The 19,802-nt window shown below is 35.6% G+C and overlaps 1 protein-coding gene across 14 annotated transcripts in view; it reads left to right on the forward strand.

Annotated features, from left to right (window-relative positions):
- The window catches only part of LOC118280617 (filamin-A), a 111,804-nt gene that overhangs the window by 56,118 nt on the left and 35,884 nt on the right, over positions 1-19,802 (forward strand). The window contains exon 1 of one of the 14 annotated variants that reach the window (XM_035600821.2): positions 13,196-13,309. The exons of 7 other annotated variants lie outside the window; for them this stretch is intronic. Coding sequence is in view for 1 of the 7 variants with exons in the window: in XM_035600828.2 (XP_035456721.1) it covers positions 14,235-14,256 (22 nt within the window). In the remaining 6 variants the exon portion in view is untranslated. Of the gene's footprint in view, positions 1-13,195; positions 13,344-14,100; positions 14,257-19,802 lie in introns of those variants that run through there. 6 more of the 14 variants (XM_035600824.2, XM_035600822.2, XM_035600823.2 and 3 more) reach the window with 6 other exon arrangements.

The raw sequence follows: 19,802 nt of genomic DNA on the forward strand, positions 1-19,802 counted from the left end.
TAGCTAGACAACATGGTTTTAAATAAGGTATCGTGTATACTGCTGGAAAATAAATGATGAATTTTTTCTTGGCCCTATCCCAATTTTTTCTTGCCTAAAATTTTGCTAGACATAACATAACGCCTATTTTATTATTTATTAAAGAGATAGGTAATAATATAGGGTTATGGACAATACGACCATATTTTGTCTGTCATATTATAAGTAAGTTTTATAATATGTGGTATCGTATAACATCATGAACAATTTCAGTGTGTGCTATACTTAACTAAAGTTTTTGAGTTCAAAATATCAAATTATGCATTGAATATTGGATGATTTTATTATAACTTTCGTGAGACATACTAAAGTAGCAGTGCGATCACTCTGTTTGTGTCGCGGAATACTGCTTATGAATGCTCATGCCTCTAGCATGGCTTGAAACAAGTCGAGTTCCTCGTCAAACAGTAACGTACTCTGTTACGAGAACATACTCTGTTATCGGCTTACTTACGTTACTGTAATAAGTAATTTAGGTTCAAATAAATGAATGTCAGTAGTACCTATAGTCAGACAAGTTCTATGGGGTACTTAGTCAGGAAAGTTTATTTAAAAAAATATTAACACAGTAATTAAATCACTGTCACTTACCCACTAAATACATCTTTATTTTCTTACCTGCATGTAGTTTCATTATTAAGAAACATGAAGCTGATCCCACGGAATTTAATAGTTGATTAATTTTATTATTTAGGGAAGGTGGTACAAAATGATCCCCTTAAAGGAAAACAGCTCTATAACTAGTGTTTACAACTTTAAGATAAACTTAGTTAAAACATTAAATGGGTAGCTATTTAATCGAACTACAAATTGAATATGCGTCGAGTCGCTTAAGCTATAAGGAATAATTTCCTACTTTGCTTGAAAATTTCTATTTTATAATTTTCGGTTTTTGTTTTAAAATGAAATATTTATGCTTCTGTGGACGAGTACTACTTGTAGTTTCATTTAAATCATATGAGTGATCTCCATACTGTATAAATATATTTGAACCCACTTCAACCAGGGCAGCAGATACTCTAGTAGTCATCATATCACGATGCTCATTATAAACGGCATATTAAATATAATCAGTTATATTTGAGTTTCATCGTCACGGGACATTAGTGTGACACTTCCTTGGCTAATAGGCGCCGTAAAACTGTGGCAATATTATAATTGGCTATACGTTGGACTCGGGCGTAGCTAGCGCCGTATCTATCAATTAAACTTCCCAATATTTTGTTTATTTCTGAAATTACGAAAGTTTAAATAAACAATTCCTTTTTTTTGCGTGAAGTAGCAGTAACTGTTGGAAAAAAAGTCTCGGTTTGCTTTCCACCACCGGGTGATCCGTCTACTCGTATGAAAACATTTTTGTTTTTAAAATGGAGCCGCCTTCAATTTTCTTTACCTTCACCTAAGTTTAAAAAATACTATGCTGCAAACGAAATCAAAATCGGTTCGGCCAAACGCGAGATATTCGCGCACAAACTTACCTACATACATACACGTCAAAATGAGAACCTCCTTTTTTGAAATCGGTTATAAACTGAGTTCAATTTAACCTTGTAGGTATTTCAAAGTACTAGTTATTACTGTCAAAAGCTATTTAACACATCTTTCAGTTTGAAGAAAAGTTATGAGCAAATAAATTTTGTTTTAGCACAAAATTAAAAATGTATTCAAAATCTAGGGCGGTGTTTACCGGATGTCCGGTCGTCAGAGATCATTGCCGATGACATATCGTTCATTTAATTCGTATAACACATAACATATACATATATAACATATATACACATATAATTACTAATTGATGACAGATCTAACCGGTCTGGATCTGTCGACTAAAATCCTTGGTTTGTGTAATGTCAATGCATACGCTTTTACAATAAAAATCCCAGCCATATTCAAAGTTTGAACCTAAATAAATTTAAAAATGTTATTAAATATTTCCGAACCGATACGACCTTCAAACCTTCAAGAAAAGAGCATACTCCTTTTTAAAAGGCCGGCAGCACACCTGTGACTCCTCTGGTGTTGCGGGTGTCCATGGGCGGCGCTGATGGCTTACCGTCAGTTGACTCTTCTGCTTGGTTTGTCACTTATTCCATAAAAAAATCAGTAAAGCTTTTTATAAAATAAAAGACTGACTGCCGTACTCAGAGTCATTTAATGGTTACTAAACCCAGTCCTTAGCAATTGTTTTCTGAACAAAATCGTTACTAAGGAATAGTTTAAGTAATTATTGAATGTCTCTGAGTGCGGCAGTAAGCCGACCTCATCTGGTTATCACAAAGATTGACGTGTAAAAGTGTTATCTTATAACCAACTTGCAAAAATAAATATCATTTATCATTTTATGCCTAGTAACTACAACTGCACTGCAGCTTTGGTCTATTTTGATGATACGGGAGTTAAAGATTTCCCTTGCATTTTCTTCATTGTCATTCTCTCTCTCTCTCTATCTCTGGTTGTTCCCTCATGTCTGAGGATACCCCCTTCCCAATCCCCGATTCCCCAACAACCCTTAAATTCCTAACTTCCAAAAGGCCGGCAACACACTTGTAACGCTTTTGGTGTTTCAAGTGTCCATGAGCAGCAGCGATTGCGTACCATCAGGTGATCCGTCTGTACGTTTACCGGCTTATACCATAAAAAAGGAGGTCTTAAACCTCCAGACCACCACGACCTTCCATTTTTTTCAGGTACTAAAAACCACCCCGTTCCTACTCCTGCTTCGAGCCGGAGCCCCGGTAACCTGCTTCCATTTTCTTAATATGTTCCAACAATTTTTGTGTTTAGTTTCATGTAAGACCAATGTTATGACTTCAGATTATGTTATTAAGTATTTTCTACTTTTTAAACAACCTAAATTCCACAAAGATTGAAAATATTTGCTTCTCTCTGTGTACGAATATTTTGTCAAACTACAAAATTAGTGCGATGACAGCGATGTGAATTGGCCGATGAATGATGTTTTAATGTATATTAGATCAGAACGACCTCGTTGCACATCGTCGCGAGTCGCGAGGTTACTGGTTTGATTTTCGGTTAAGGCAAAATAGATTCTTTGATTATTTTTGTCTGAAATTGTGAATATTTGTTTTAACAACAGAATAAAATATATTAGCTTCTGCAAACGACTTCGTACGCATAAATCTTCGATTCCCGTTTCCGTGAAAATTTAGGGAAACCCTCTCTTAGTGCGCCCCACACACCTAAACGAACATATATGCTAAGTTTCAGCTTTCTTAGGTCCAGTAGTTTTGGCTGTGCATTGTCTGTCAGTCAGTCACTTAGTAACGGAAGAGTTTTATATACCTATACCCTTTTTTGTGAGGTGGGAACACCAATGTCTTCTCTCGCCTTGGGCGAGGCGAGAGGGAGTGTCAGACTCTTACTGACTAAAAACCACCCCGTTCCTACAGCTGCTTTTCGAACCGGAGCCCCGGTAAACCCGCTAGGTAGTCCGCAGCTCCGAATCAGGTTTATATATGAGTCAGGGTGACTCAGTAATACCAGCCATCACTAGCAAAAACTAATTCAATTTTATTCGTATCTACCTAAGCCCCAGCCTACCCCAACCTGGTTGGCAATAAGGCTAGAAAATAGACTATGATTACAGTCAACATAAATATATGTAATCAAATCTATATCAAACTGAACGCGTCGCCGGCGCCTGACTCACCGTGGATACATATAATTGAACATTTTTACACTTTTTCTAACATTCTGACACATTGCCAAAAACTTGGTGACGTTTTATTATATTAAATATTATAATTATAAAGTTGCGGTGCTAGTTGTAGCGGGCGGAGCGATAAGCGGTAGCGGATAGCGATTGGTAGAATTAGTACTTTGATTTTTTTTATTAGCTAATGCTATGCCCAAAGACACCTGAAACACCATAGGCGTTACAAGTGGGTTGTTGATGAATCGGTGTTTTGGCCTTAATGGTAATCTCACTCAAACAATTAAACATAACGCAAGCTTTGTTTGACGTCGGTTTTCTGTGGGGCAAATTAATGTATTCAGTACTATTATTACTATTCATTCCTTTGCATGTCCAAATCTGTTTTTTGTAGTTACATAATACATATTTCGTGATATGACCATAAATTGGAGTAGATAGGTCCAATATTTTTTGGTACTTTCTTTTTTTTCTTGTATCAATGTGAATGCATGATAATTTAAAACATGAGTTTTTTATTAATATTTGGCATTGAATGGCATTTTATTTTACCTTATAGTAGGTAATAAGGGACGATTCATTATACTTCATGTCGTGTCTTCTGTGTTCAGATTTTTGTTGGCAGTAAAAGTAAAGATTTCATCCAATCGTTTTTCGTATTGTCCTTTTCTCTTACTTACTCTTACATAAAATATATCGCACATTCTAATACTGTTTAATATCAATTTTTGAGTATTGTGAAAACAAATGTTGATCAAAGGATAGTATTTGTCAATTACTCGCTCTTGCTTACGACATGCCCGCTATTAATGGAACCGCACCCTCACCTAAAGGTATGTGGTGTCCCAAATCTCATAGGTTTTATAATTTGGCATCGCACACAACTTTGTAGGAGTTATTAAGATGCAATTTAATCATATAATTTATGCGCAGGCGGTTGTGTTTCACACTATAACTTCCAATGTAAAATGGCCCCGCAATATACGGACATTCAGTGGGAAAAGAGTTCCAATAATAATGGCGATTTATAGTCCGTGATGACGTCCATCTAGTGAATTCGTCGAGGATTAAAATTATTAGTTTGACAAAATTTACGTTTTAGATTGAAAATTATTTTGTAACTACGTGGAAATTGTTGCGAGAATATATATAACAGTTTGCTTCATCAAGTTTCTTCGGTATGCCAAGATTTCTTTGTATGGTAAGAGGAGTGGCTTATAGGCTAGACAGTAAGAATCATCATCATCATCATCAGCCTATAAGTGGCCACTGCGGACCAAAGGCCTCTTCTCACAGAGAAAGTGTAAGCATTAATCACCACGCTTGCTTAATGCGGGTTGGTGATTTCAAACCTATAACTAGAAACTCTTTCTTTTTTAATTGTATACGTCGGCAAACGAGTAGATGGATCTCGTGATGGTAAGCATTAGCGCCGTCCATAACCACCCGCAACATCAGATGTGTTACCGTCACCTTTTTGGGATTTGGAGATTAGAGATTGGGGATCGGGAGGAGATTTAGATCTTGATTAGAAATAGAAATTTATTTGTAGGAACATCTGATATAATGGATTTTAAATAAATTTTTGATTCCACCTTTTCCAGGCATGCAAATGTTTCTTGGAACTTGGGACAGGGATTCATTTCTAATTTATTTATTTATTTGGTCCACTAAGAAGATTGGATGCCACCTTTAGGTGCAGATGGTAGCCACCGAAGTGGTTTTCCCCATTCCCCTAGTTTTTTCCACAAAAAGCAGGCGTTCTTTTAAGGTTTCCACTGTCAACGAAAACTAGGCTTGATTTCTAAAATAAAAACAAAATATTCTGGACAACAACAAAAGTATTGAGAATAATAAATGTTTTCATCCAAGTACCAACTACTTTTAGTTTTCTTTTATTTGAATTTGAAAAACAAAGATATATGAACATAAACTGGTTTGATTGCTTCCGTTCAGTATAATATCTGTTGATGTATTTAAAGGTTTTACAACTACTGTTTGTAGAGAGATCCGCCATTTTTATTATTTATTACTACCTACTTGACCCGAATGACTGTTACGTTAGTCAAAATAGGTTGGACAAAGAGTCATAAAAATTTTCAATTACTTATTAAATTCACCATCATAATATCAGCCAAGACGTCCACTGCTGAACTTAGGCCTCTTCCAGTGACTTCCAAATCGGTTGTAAGTGACCTGCATTTAAGCAAATTGTTAGTGATGTATTTAGGTATTTAGAAATCTGGAATACTGGTTTTTAATGGCCTTTTGTATGACGAGGTAGACTTTCAAAGGCGGTTAGCTTTTTGGGGATAAACGACTAGGGAGTGTGGGATTTTTACCTCACTAGAACCACGCCGGTGGCTACGCTCTGCGTCTGTAAGCTGCTCCGGAGTCCCAAGTTGCAACGCCTGTTACGGCACATCCCTAGGGAATGTCTCCCACAAGCCTCGCTGTGCAACTTGCACGACAGCATGTGCCACTGTGCCGTCTTTTCTGAGGTTAGCTAATGGCCTAATGGCCATAACAGAGTTCTGCTAATGTCTAGTAATTTTTGGCAATACTTTCACGTTTATGCAGCCATGATCATCAGTATCTATAACGTACCACTTTTCTAGCAAATAATATTGATTTGATCATTAAAAGTGGACCGAATAATGTACCAATTAATCATTGAAATAATAACCTCACTCTTCATTAATGCCATAATTAATAATCCACTTACGTTAATAAAATATATAATTCACGATGATTTTAAATAAACGAAACTCCATCTCAAATTAAATAGGTATTTACTGAAGCCATTAGTCAAAGTAGTGACTTGAGTGGAAGGCCGAACGACTGAGAACTAATGTCAAAAAATTACTCAGCGACATAACAGCGTCATATAAACTTATTTTTATATAAATACACAAGAGTTACGCCAAATTACAACGTTTTTATTGCGGACGGGTGATATTTTTGGTACACTGACTAGGCACAGGAATGTGGGATGAAGTAGGTAGCTCTTGCAATGCCTGTTTTGTAAAGTATAACTGTAGCTTCTGCCAGTGGCTTCGTCCGCGTTGCCGTGGTGGTAAGAGGAATAAAGAGGTGCTATTCCAGACCATAATCCATACGGCATATGGCATTAAGTTCGCCTTATGTACCATTATATATTTGTATTGTGTACATTAAAGATTAAATAAATAAAACTATTCTCATTCCAAATTTCATCCCAATCCCGACATTTTAAGTGTGGGAGAGCCATGCTTCGGCACAAATGGACCGGCTCGATCGACAGAAAACCGACGTGAAACAACGTTTACGTTGTGTTTCGTCGTGTGAGTGAGATTAAGGCTCAATTACCCCACTTCCTCATCTTCCCAATCCCCGATTCCCCAACAACCCTTAAATTCCGAACCCTTAAAAGGCCGGCAACACACTTGTAACGCTTCTGGTGTTTTAAGTGTCCATGGGCGGTGGCGATTGCTTACCATCAGGTGATCCATCTACGCGTTTATCGGCTTATAAATTATTTTAGTAGTTTTTGCATGAAAGAGATATTAGAGATTTTATCCTGCTTGACGCGCTGGCAGAAGTTAGTCATTTATAATAGAAGAATAGAATATAATAGAAGAAACAAACATGATATAATATACCGCGTTCTTCTACGCCTTATTAGCCATGATATAATGATTTAAGATACTGCGATCTTACACTTCTTCAAGAACAACGTCCCTGACCTAAACGTTGATGGTACAAGTACGAAAAACCATAAATAACTCTAAACGTAAACCTTTTAAAGAATGTTAAAAGCAATGAATTCTTAACAACATTATTTCAGTTTGTTTGTGTTCGTAAAGGGCTGAAAGTACTGTAAATATTTACTTTACAGTCGTATGTAAAGTGTAGTTTCATTCGGTTTTACAGTTACAATATTATTTAATTTTATCGGTGTAATGAAATTATTTGGGTTTGGTATTTTATGTGCTTCTTTGAATTTTGGCATTCTGATTAGCTGTCCGTGAGAATCCACTGTTGCTCCCAAAACTGCTGCAACTCCTGTAAGCGGAGTCTCCTGTTGGAAAGCCATGCTTCGGCAGGAAGAGCCCGGCTCGACCGGAGTGATACCACGGCCTTACAGAAAACCGACGTGAAACAACGCTTGCGTTGTGTTTCGTTGTGTAAGTGAGTTTACCGGAGGCCCAATTGCCCCCCTTGCCTAATCTTACCAATTCCTGATTTTCCCACAACAACCCTTAAATTCCTTACCCCAAAAGGCTGGCAACCCACTTGTAACGTCTCTGGTGTTTCGGATATCCATGGGCGGTGGCGATTGTTTACCATCAGGTGATACGTCTGCTCGTTTACCGACTTATACCAAAAATCCTGTGTTTACATTTTTGTTACATTTTCTAAAGAGACCAATAAAATATGAATAATTTAGTCCAGAAACCAGTATAAAGTGGCAATCAGCTGATTATCTTTCAGCTGGACTGCTATATAATGAGTCACTTGATGACACTTGGCTCACACGACCCGTCCTTACCTTACCGACTGCCGACGTATTTACGGCCAAACAGCATTCAATTATGAAACCTTGTAAATTTCAGTATAATTTATTACAATTTCTCTTTACATCATCTTTGAAAAATTTCAAATATTTTTATTATGTTATCATAATAAGCAGGCACTAGTAAAACCTGTGTGGGTTCAGCCGCTGCTTGACGCGCTGTTTTGTTTTACAATCTATAGCATTCCTAGATAAATGGAATTATCTAATACAAAAACAATCTTATTATTCAATTCGAACCAGAGATAGCGCGATTAAACAAACGAACCAACAAACTTAAGCTACATTATATTTATATAGATTGGCGTAGATTAAATAATCATTATATTTATATAGATTGGCGTAGATTAAATATAATAATATGCGTGATATCTCTGCCTACCCCTTTGGTAAATCTTCAACAGGCGTTGTACTGGAGTTGGTATTCTAATCTCACTAAACCTTACCTGGTAGCTACTACACATACCTATAAGGCTCCGAGCCACAGAGCCTTTATGGTGCAGTGCTTATTATACTACATCCCTAAGGAGATCTACGTCTCTTAAGTCTCGATGTGCAACTTCAATGAGCCTGCCCAACTGGGGAAGTACCACACCCTCTCATATAACGTTACCAGCGCAAAGCGATAAATGTTATCTCAGAGTTTTGGATGCCCAAGCTTTTGCTTATATATAACTAGCGACCCGCCCCAGCCTCGCATGGGTCCAATGAAATATAATGCACGTATTATGCATAAAATCCTTCAATACGTCCTCTTGAATTACTCTATCTATTAAAAAAACCGCATCAAAATCCGTTGCGTAGTTTTAAAGATTTAAGCATACAAAGCGACATAGGGACAGAGAAAGCGACTTTGTTTTATACTATGTAGTGACAGCGCTTTCAAACTTCCTTTCCTTTGACAAAATTGAGCAAAAAAAATCTTTGAGTCATAAAAAATAAGAAATTTGAAAAGAAATGTAGGTAGTGTGCACACGGAATCATCAAATATGTCAAGGTGTATACACATCTACCCTCGTTTTGGATAACTCCCAAAATGCCGGAGTCGAGTAAACATCGATTAATATTCCAGCTATAGCTGTTATTTTCGGTATTTATGCATTTAATTTACTGCATATTACTGAAATGCAAGAATTTTATTAAAAAAAGAACATTTTTCTCTTTTGTCTTTCGGTCATTACCCTCTATTAATGAAATACAATATGCGTGAATCATTTCATTGTTTCTGAATAACGATTCAAGTTCAAATGTTTCGTGAATGTCATTTTGTAACCTTTCAAATTGTGAGGAGTCACACTGCATTGAGAAGTTATCAACATTTGAGCGTTTGAGCATTAATCACCACGCTTGCTCAATGCGGGTTGGCGATTTTAAACTTATACTTAGAAATTGTAAGCCCAGGTTTACTCACGACTGCCTCGTTGGTCGAGTGGTCGCAGGAGCGACTGTCAGGCAAGGGGTTTCGGGTTCGATTCCCGGGTCGGGCAAAGTACTGCTGGCGTATTTCGGTTTTTCGAAAATTTCTCAGTAGTAGCACGAACTCTGGAATTGTGCCCAGTATATGGCAAAAGGCTTGGCCCCTATTAATTGGTGAAACGGGCAGCTCTGCCCACCTTTTTAGGAGAATAAAGGAAATATTATAGGAAAAAAAGCCCAGTAATACTTTGCCCGACACGGGAATCGAACCCGAGACCCCTTGCCTGGCAGTCGCAATTGCGACCACTCGACCAACGAGGCAGTCAATATTAGTAGGATATAACTTTTATAATAATTATTCAGAAAGGTTCACGAACCATCGTCCTTACATTGTATTGTTTAATTAACTATAAATACAATCGACTCCTGCGCATCTTTTCGTAAGCTTTTGTTTTCAATACATAACTCGTACATACGAAAATATTTATTTTTTGATGACCTTTCAAAAAGTTATTTTTTTTGTTTTTTCGGAAATAATTTAGTTTATGGGGTTTTTTTTCTAATTATATAGTATTGCGCTTTTCATTGGGTTAAGGGATGACCAGAGATGGCATTAATCCCATCTCTGGTCTGGCATTAAGGTCATAATTTGAAAAGTCAAAGTCAAAGTCAAAGCATTTATTTCAATTAATCCTAAATAAGGCACTTTTGAAACGTCAAATTGAATTGTCCGTCAGTCTGTCTGTCAGTGAAGCTAGGCGCTCGTTCCAAAGTGTAGCTTCGAATGGAGAAGAACGAGCAAGAAACTCCATCGTTACTCTTTTATAAAAGAAGTTTTTTACAATTTCTCTGATACACTATTTATCTATTGTATATATACATATGTAGGAACAATGTAACTACAATACGTCAAAACTAACGGGACAATAAAACCAATTTGTAAAGAAAATAAAATAGCGGGTTATTTCAAACATAGTGCCCACATAACTATTTACACTTATAATTAGAAATAATGCTTCTATAGAAATAATAAAAATAATATATAATTTAATCTTTCACATAAAAAAAATATCTGCTTGATGCCACAGGATCCCTAGACTGCATTGGAATAAATTAATACTTTAAGTTAACGTGTAACTAGTGATCGTATTAGAGCATTGTCTAGTGTGAGCGAGTGTCCAGTGGAGCCGGACCAACATGCTGCCACACATTTTTATCCTCAATGTAATCTGACAGTTTATAATATGCCTGTTTACACAGTTCACGCTTTATACAAGATTTAAATTTTTTCTCGAAATTATTGATGATAAAATTATTGATGTAACTAATTTTTTTACAGCAATATGATTACCTTCTTTTATGACTAGTACATAAAATTACGCCTCCCATGGGCACAAGAGACAATGGATCGCCAATTTCGACAAATCTTACATAGCTTTCTCTGTCAATCATGCTGAAACTCCTGAACGAATTTTGGTGAAATATGGTATTCAGACAGGGTATAAGCTGACTTGGATAATGTGATACTTTTTTATGTCATGGGCAAAACTGCTGGTAGAAGATAGCGCAACATTACAGGGGAAAAGTAGACGTATGAATTTTATAACAAATATCTTTGCTTATCTCTTAAAAAAATGAGCGTATTTAATATATAAGAAGAAAAAAAAAAATAATGTTCAATAAATAATATTTCTCCTCAAACTAAAATCTATATTAACTCACGTAATGGGTCTAATGCGAAACACCAGTCATACTAAGTACAAAGCAAAATGACTCATACCGGGAATCGAAGTCGTTATTATTTCATAAACACTTTATGCGCAATAATACATAGTGAACGTGGAACACAGATGTCATCCAAAGATCCAAGCCTTTCAACAAGTTAGATCCATTTCATACGTTTATGCGCGTGAGTCGATTATTATAACAGTTTTAGTGTATATAATATTTTATGAAGGTATTAACAGGCAGGTCTACATACTCCATTTTGTTTTATGTCTGTAATCGATTTTGAACCTTGTGGAAATAGTGTTAAAGCAGAATATCCGTCAACAATATTAGAGATTGGTACAACTTGATCTATTAAAGGTTGGTACATTACTTTAATGGGATAAGCGTTTTATAGTGAATCGGTACCGATACTAGGATTTCAGAATTAGGTGTTAGGTTTGATTTCCGCAATAATGCAATTCTCAGTCGGTAAATATTACTTAACAGTTGTCTTATTAATACTATTTTAATAGGCGGTGACGAATTGTGTGCATTTGAACAACAATTTAAAGATAAACCAGAATTAAAGAATGGCCAAATTAAAAGTACCCTTAACCTATGAGCTTGCATGGTTGATGAAGCGAAAGAGGTAAGTAAGAATCGTAACAATTGGCGTTCCATAGTCTCTGCCTACCCATGGGAGACAGGCGTGAAGTTAAAAAGTACTTATTGATCTAATAGTCAACGTTACGTTTAAATGTTAAAATTAAATTGACCGTTACTATGTTCTTCAGTAAAACTAGGTACTCCTTCCAAAATGGAGATTCGTATGGAGAAAAACGCCTTAATACCTTACCTGCCCATTTTTGGGCAGTTAAATATCGATACGCTTTTTTGTGAGTTAAAAAATTCCAAATGACGCGTAGAGAAAAGAGAGTGTACTCTTATTGACTAAAAATTACTCCGTTTCAACGGGGTTGTAACACCTCTATAACTAATTTACCCATAACCTTGGCAGTACCTTATCCTTTAATTAAACCTGAGATCTACTAGTTACTGAGGTGTAGTAATAAGCAAAGGGTATTCGTAACTAAGTCAAAGTCAAAGCATTTATTTCAATTAATCCTTAAGGATTATTAGGCACCTTTGAAAACGTCAAATTGAATTTTCTGTTAGTCTGTCCGTCTGTAAAGCAAGATGCTCGATCCAAAGTATAGCTTCGAATGGAGAAGAAAGAGCAAGAAACCACATGCATCGTATCTCTTTTTAAACACAGTCTCTTTTTTATTATAATAATATATTTGTCCTGGGCGGCGCTGATCGTTCACCCTGCCTCCTGTTCCATGAAAAAAATGTAAGAAATATCGTCACTGGGCATGTTATATGCTGTCTCTTTTCATCTCAGAAAACTATTTCTATGATCTCCTCGACGTATCTAGAAATAATGGCCGTCAGCTGACGTCAAATTTTCTCCAGAAATTATGACACGGCCACACGCACAAATGTACTATGTTGAGCCGACACATTAACACGGCCGAAATTGAGACCTGTCCCGAAAGATCACGTAATCACTACGTCACAGCATACCACTTTCATCTAAGTCGGTTAAATTCACATTCCATATAAATTCCAATACCTAATTTAGTATAAAAAAATTGCCGAATTTACCGAAATTACCGAAATAAAAAGTGCGATTGCAATAAAATGTCAGATGAAAATTGCGATTTTTTTTCGATTTATCGTTTCTAAAATAAAACGGAATATGTACATAATTAGTGTTTAATATAAATACGTAATTTTCGCGGTTGTACACGTCCCGCTGTCGGCGGCCTAGTCTCGAGTCACGCGTTAAACCGTACGGTACAATCCGGGAGATATTTTTTAAAGTGTTAAGTGTGAAGTGAATTTAAGTGCTGGTAAATTTTATCGGTCCGTGTTATCATGGAACGTGTATGAATTTTCAAGTTTTCTACCACACAGCCTACACTACACAGTACAAATAAAATTTTGGAATAAAAAATTAATGAATTGTCGTGGTTATTAGTGATCGTCGCTCGTGCTACGAAAGTGCTACGCGGTTCGTTCGGTGCTACGAAATTCTTTCATGATGAGTGAAAACGTTTTTTGCTGTTAATGCTACGGATTTATAATTGGGTTTGAGTAATTGGAAATTTTTATTATACTAAAAATATTTTGAATGCATTTTTTTTGGTAAATTGAAATTAATTATTAATTTAAATTAATTAATTAAATTTTGAAGTTAAATTTTAGAAACTAATTTAATTATTTAATATTAATTAATTTATAATTATATTATTTCACGTACACATAGATTTTGTTAAAATGTGAAAAGAGCATTTTAAGAATTAATATTTTATACTTAATTTGCGGAATTAATAAAATTATTTTTTACTCAACCCAAAAAAAAAATCAAAGAAAAATATTTTACAATTAAAAAAAATAATAAACCTTCACGAATAAACTTCATATAAAAAATACCAACAAATCAAAAAATAAAATTAAAAAATACTCAGAACCAAATACGAAAATTTCTCCAGCAATTTTCCCAAAAAACCCGGTCGAAGTATTATATTACTAAAAAACTCGGCACGCCTCACAATTCCTGTTTTATTTCCAGCACTCATAACTGTGAACAGTTGTGGTCATTTTATAGAACATAATTTAGAATTTATTATGTTTTTTTATATAAGATAGAGGAGCCAAATATCTCGGTATATTTTTAGTTACAGTTAGGTAACTACATGAAGATTTCCGTGGATTGAATGTGTCACTGAGATCTTATATTCACGCAGTGCACTTTGAGGGTCGTGTACAACAATCATGTTCCAACTACGACAGTTCGGTACGTAATTTTATTTCCCTATTGTTCACTAGATAAAAGAAAAACAATGCCGATATTTTTTTGTAATAAAAAATTCGGATTGTAGATTTATTTTCGGAATTTTTATTGAGACTTTGAACTTGACATTTTTTGGAAATAAATTTTTTAGTCTCATTATTTTAATGATTTTTTAATTAATTATATTAATCAATAATTTAATTTAATTTAAATATAAAATGACAAATAAAAAAACAATTATTAAAAAAAGAAAAATATTTTTTACAAATTACGCCACCAGTGATGACATATTATTTCATTTAAAATGTTCGGGGTAGCTGTCCGTTCTATTTCATAGACTGTCTATACTGCCAAGTGACACACAGCTACCTATTCCAATAAAATGAAGCCAGAAATATTAACGCGAGGTAAACTAATCAGAGCGGATCTTCTAATTACTTTAGTTAAAATGTATCAAGGTCTTTGGCCTGGTTGGATAAAATAATATAGGTTATAAGTTCATTTAATATGAAATAATTTATTGCTTAATGTTAAGGTTTTGTCCAATGATATAATTTTTATCGTCATTATCTGTTTAACATGGCTCTCCTTTAAGGACTTAAATATTTATAAGTAAACAGAAAATTAAAGCAAAAAGAGAGATTAACTTTACTGATTACTTAGAGATATCTAATGAATGATTTTACTAAACTATCCCTTTATAACGATTTTGTACCGAAGACTATTGCTAAGAACTGGGTTAAGTAAATATTAAATGGCGGCTAAAGGTATAACTTTTTTTATTTAGTTTTTTTTATTTAGTTTTTTTACACATGAATACTTTTTCTCATAAATTGTATTCTTTTTTGGAGGCTCTCAGTTAGATTTTTCAGACTTAGGAGGAGGTTTTAGGGATATTACTTGACTACGACTAGGAACGGGGTGGTTTTTAGTCAGTTAGCGTTTGACACTCCTTCTCGCCTCACCCAAGGTGGGAGAATTTGATTTTCCACCCTCAAAAAAACCTTACTCTTCTTCAATTAAATTAGGTAAATAAGTAAATACGCGTCCCCGTAAATGGCCTTTGACAAGGGTTTTAATAGCTGTTTGATTTTTTGGAACCGGGGTATATTTTAATTACTATTTCAAAAACGGGGTATAACTGAATTACTATTTCAAAAACGGGGTATAAGTGAATGACTATCTCAAAACCTGTAGCAACATGTCTAGACCTGTGTATTTATCTCACATACCAGGGGTTTACGTCAACCGTTTCATTATTCGTCGCCTTCTAGAGATTTATGTAATCAACGTCACTACCCGTCGAGTTTCTAATACATTATAATATATTACTAGCTCCTGCGAGCGAGTTCGTTCGCTTTATTTTATTTATTAAATTATTGTGACTGCCTCGTTTGTCGAATGGTCGCAAGTGCGACTGCTGGACAAGAGGTCTCGGGCAAAGTCGGTTTTTCAAAAGGCTTTTGTTGGTTTTTCGAAAATTTCTCAGTAGTAGCATGGGACTTATAGCACAGGTGGTGAAAAGTGGGTGTACATTGTATTACGTACGGCATTACGTGCCGTAATGTGCACCTCTGCCTACACCTTTGGAGATGTTGTAGCTAAGCTGTAAAACCACTGATATTAAACTATGTAGTTGTGCGAGTGAGAAACACAAGTTTCCTCACGATAATTTCCTTCACCGTATGTCATTGGCGTCTAAATAATCATCATAAATATTTGGATCCCCACCTTTTTACATAAGAAGTGTGCGCCATGTCACCACGACTTCGAAACGAATTTATGGATTTTTAATGGCAAAAGCCTTTTCATTCACATAATTATAAGGGATGATTTCCATGTCATCTCATTTATTTTGTTCGATTTCTTAAATGAAGCGTGAAAGCTAACAGACGAACCGACAGACAGACTCCAACATTATATAATATTATATCTGCAGATAATATTAATAATATAGTACAGCGGATATGTAAATTCGCGGCAACATTCTTGGCGGTCAGCCGTTGCTTCTAACGAAGTCAATTTCTGAATATTTGTGCTCCATTCGTTTATATATCAATGTTGCAAAATTATAATTATTATAACTAGCTACTGTCGCGCGGTTTTGCCCACTGCTTGGCACCTTTTTACGTTTTATAGCTTAACACACTTCATTTCTTTAACTAATCTCCCACTTTAAAATCATGTCGGTTCGTCCTTTCGTTTTACAGCAAAAGACGAACAGACATACATACTTTTCCTTTTATTATATTAATATTAAGTATATGTATAATGCAACATCTCTACACCTGTTTCCCATAAGGGTAGGTACATATATGTCTTTATAAAAGCGCACTTTTTTAAGTCCAAAACTTACTTATCATTAGTTTGTCCAATTGATTCTGAATTGAATATGAATCTCATAACATAATTGGTGACGAAAAATGAAATTACGTGAGTAACTGGTGAAATAACAACTTAGAGTGATATTACAAATTGTAACTTACAATCAATATAATTTTAACATTTATTTATAATGTAAAGAAGTATCACTCAGTCCGCGAGTAAATTTTAACTTGCCCAGTCGTATAAAATACATTATGGATCTCAATTTAGAACTACCTACATCTCGATTTTAATCTAAAAGACGCACCGGAAGTTTGTACATTCTTATTTCTAAATAAAAATTTAAGCGTAGATTTTTATCTTTCGTCATTCATGTTGAGTGTGTCTATGGTTAGAGCTTTTTGAAAATGGCGTCTTAAACTTATGTCCGAATATTTAAACGTTACTCAATTTTAAGACGCTCTCAAAACTAGTTCTGTCGCTATCAATTCTTTATAAAATGACAGAGATAGCACGATATTTAAGTACAACTTAAAATTGAGTAGCATTTCAGTATTCGGGCGTTAGTCAGACGAATTAACCTAGTAAATTATTACCCACTTGTACAATTATAAGTAAAGTTGCACCTGCACAATACGTAATGCCACTGTATAATGCACACTCACTATTCACCATTTGTGTTATAAGTCCCACGTAATAGGGCACAATTCCAGACTCCATGTTACCATTGACTACCTAGCGGGTTTACCGGGGCTCCAGCTCGAAAAGCAGGAGTAGGAACGGGGTGGTTTTTAGTCAATTAGAGTCTGACACTCTCTCTCGCCTCGCCCAAGAAGTGATTGAATGATTTTGATGATGGCCGAAATGAATAACTGATCTTAACTCTTCTGTAAATCTTTACATCGATCTAAAATTTTAACAGAAATTCCATGAAACGATTGTCAAAAATCTATCTTTATGCGCAGATTTCAGATTGAAATTGGTTATAATTATTAACTAGCAGCTCCACCCACCAGCAGCTTGGTGTAGGATATTATTACACATATAATCCATCCTCTGGAATTTACAAAAAAAAAACCGCATAAAAATCCGTAACGCAATTTAATACATTGAACGCCGTGGTAGTCACCGGTGCCCGACGTTAGCGGAGGATTTGCCTTCAACAGTTTTCTATTGGCAGTCAAAGACTTAAAGATCTAAGCATACATAGAGACAGACAGCGCAAAGCGACTTTGTATGATTCTACATAGTGACATCAGCCACATGCAACACCACTCATACATCAAAACCAAACCGTATGACTATGTTTACCTCGACACTTTAAAAGAGTACTCCTAAATCATATTCTGACTGCGGAACCACTGGTATCCTTGAAATTGCTTCGTCAAAACACATGATGTCATGACGTAGACACAAGCCAGAAATATTAGCCCATTTATCATATGGTACACTTAGATGAACTGAAGTCTCGTTGAGTGTGACAGTAGTTATGAATCCTGTGTCGGTAATGGATGTGTCATATTGGTATGGAAAGTGCTTTTGCAATGATTAGTTGATATTGGACTTCTGATGTATACTTTTGTTGTGTTAATTTATGTTGATTTAGTGTCAAGTGGGTCAGTATGAGTATAAGCTGTTGGTTTACGAATGGCCTTGGGTTTTGGGGGGAGCAAAATTTTGGTTTAAGTTTTGCTATGTGAATTTTTTTAATCAAAGTCAAAGCGTTAATTTCTATTTATCCTAAATTAGGCACTTTTGAAACGTCAAATTGAATTTTCCTACAGTCTGTCTGTCAGTGAAGCTAACTGCTAGTTCCAAAATGTAGCTTCGAATGGAGAAGAATGAGAAAGAAACTCTATCCTTAAAAAACAAGTTACTCTTTTAAAAAAAAGTAAAGCCGTGTTCCTTGTCAAACAGTTACGTGAATAAACCGATAACATAATAATTAATGTTGTAGAACGAAAGTTATAAGTGACTATTTGTTTGTTTAAAAATTGAAGCATACAAATGGACATAGGGAGAGAGAAAGCGACTTTATTTTGTACTATGTAGTGATAATGCATTTTTTTTTCTCAGCTGTCAGTTACTCAAACTTCATTAAATAAATACTAAAGCTATATGTTAAGTATACACGTGCGTATGTGTGCGGCATATCTTAGAAATCTGCTCCAGTTTCCAGAATTAAAATCGCCCTCGACTTGCGCTTGCGCAAAATATTATACGTCAGATGTAATATTAAGATACAGGATGATGTTTCGTGTGTTTGTCATATGTAATGTGCTGTGAGCTTGATAGAGCGTTGATAATGTGAGTTTGACGTTTCTAATTGCCGTGGCCATTTTTGTTTTGACTTAACCTCTTGTCTGTCGGTATATGAGAAACAATAGAAAACACATTGTGTCTCGCGTAGATCTGCGTTCCGACATACCAAGGCTTAAACAAAACCGCTTATAATTGTTATAGTACACGCGAAACTTCTTCGTCGCTACTTACGAGACGTAAAAAGGTCAGGCGGGATAGTCACAAATGCGTATTATTCTGCCGATACCCTACGGATTAAAAAAGCAAAATTATTAAGTTTTTTTGGTAAAAGCCGGTAAACGTGCAGACGGGTCACCTGAGGGTAAGTAATAGCCGTCGCCCATGGACACCCAAAACACCAGAGGCGTTACAAGTGCGTTGCTGGCCTTTTGGGGGTTAGGAATTTAAGGGTTATTGAATAATCGGAGATTGGGAAGATTGGGGTAATTTGGCGTCCGGTAACTTCATTCACACAACGAAACACAACACAAGCGTTGTATCACGGCGGTTTTCTGTGAGGCCGTGGTATCACTCCAGCCGAGCCGGCCCATTCGTGCCGAAGCATGGCTCTCCCACACTTAAAAAGGTTCACATGGTCACGGTAATTAGAAACGACAAATCGGAGTATAAATTGAAGGATAGTGACAAATGTGTACTATTCTGCTGTCACCGCAAGGGTTAAAACGTCAAAATGATTCACTTAATAGTTATTTAGTTTGTTTGTAAATAAAATTATAACACTTTCAAAATTGACCTCTAACTCTGATTTACCTCACAAAAAACTAAATCAAATAAACAAATACTTATTGCAATTTAAATATCCAATTGATCCGTGCATAATGTTATCGTTCACGGGCCGGAATCGAACCGGTAAACTACCGTGACGATTCGTGCAAGTGATATTGTTTCGGCAATCGGTTGGA

This window comes from Spodoptera frugiperda, chromosome 16, assembly GCF_023101765.2.
Source record: "Spodoptera frugiperda isolate SF20-4 chromosome 16, AGI-APGP_CSIRO_Sfru_2.0, whole genome shotgun sequence".
Taxonomy (NCBI): domain Eukaryota; kingdom Metazoa; phylum Arthropoda; class Insecta; order Lepidoptera; family Noctuidae; genus Spodoptera; species Spodoptera frugiperda.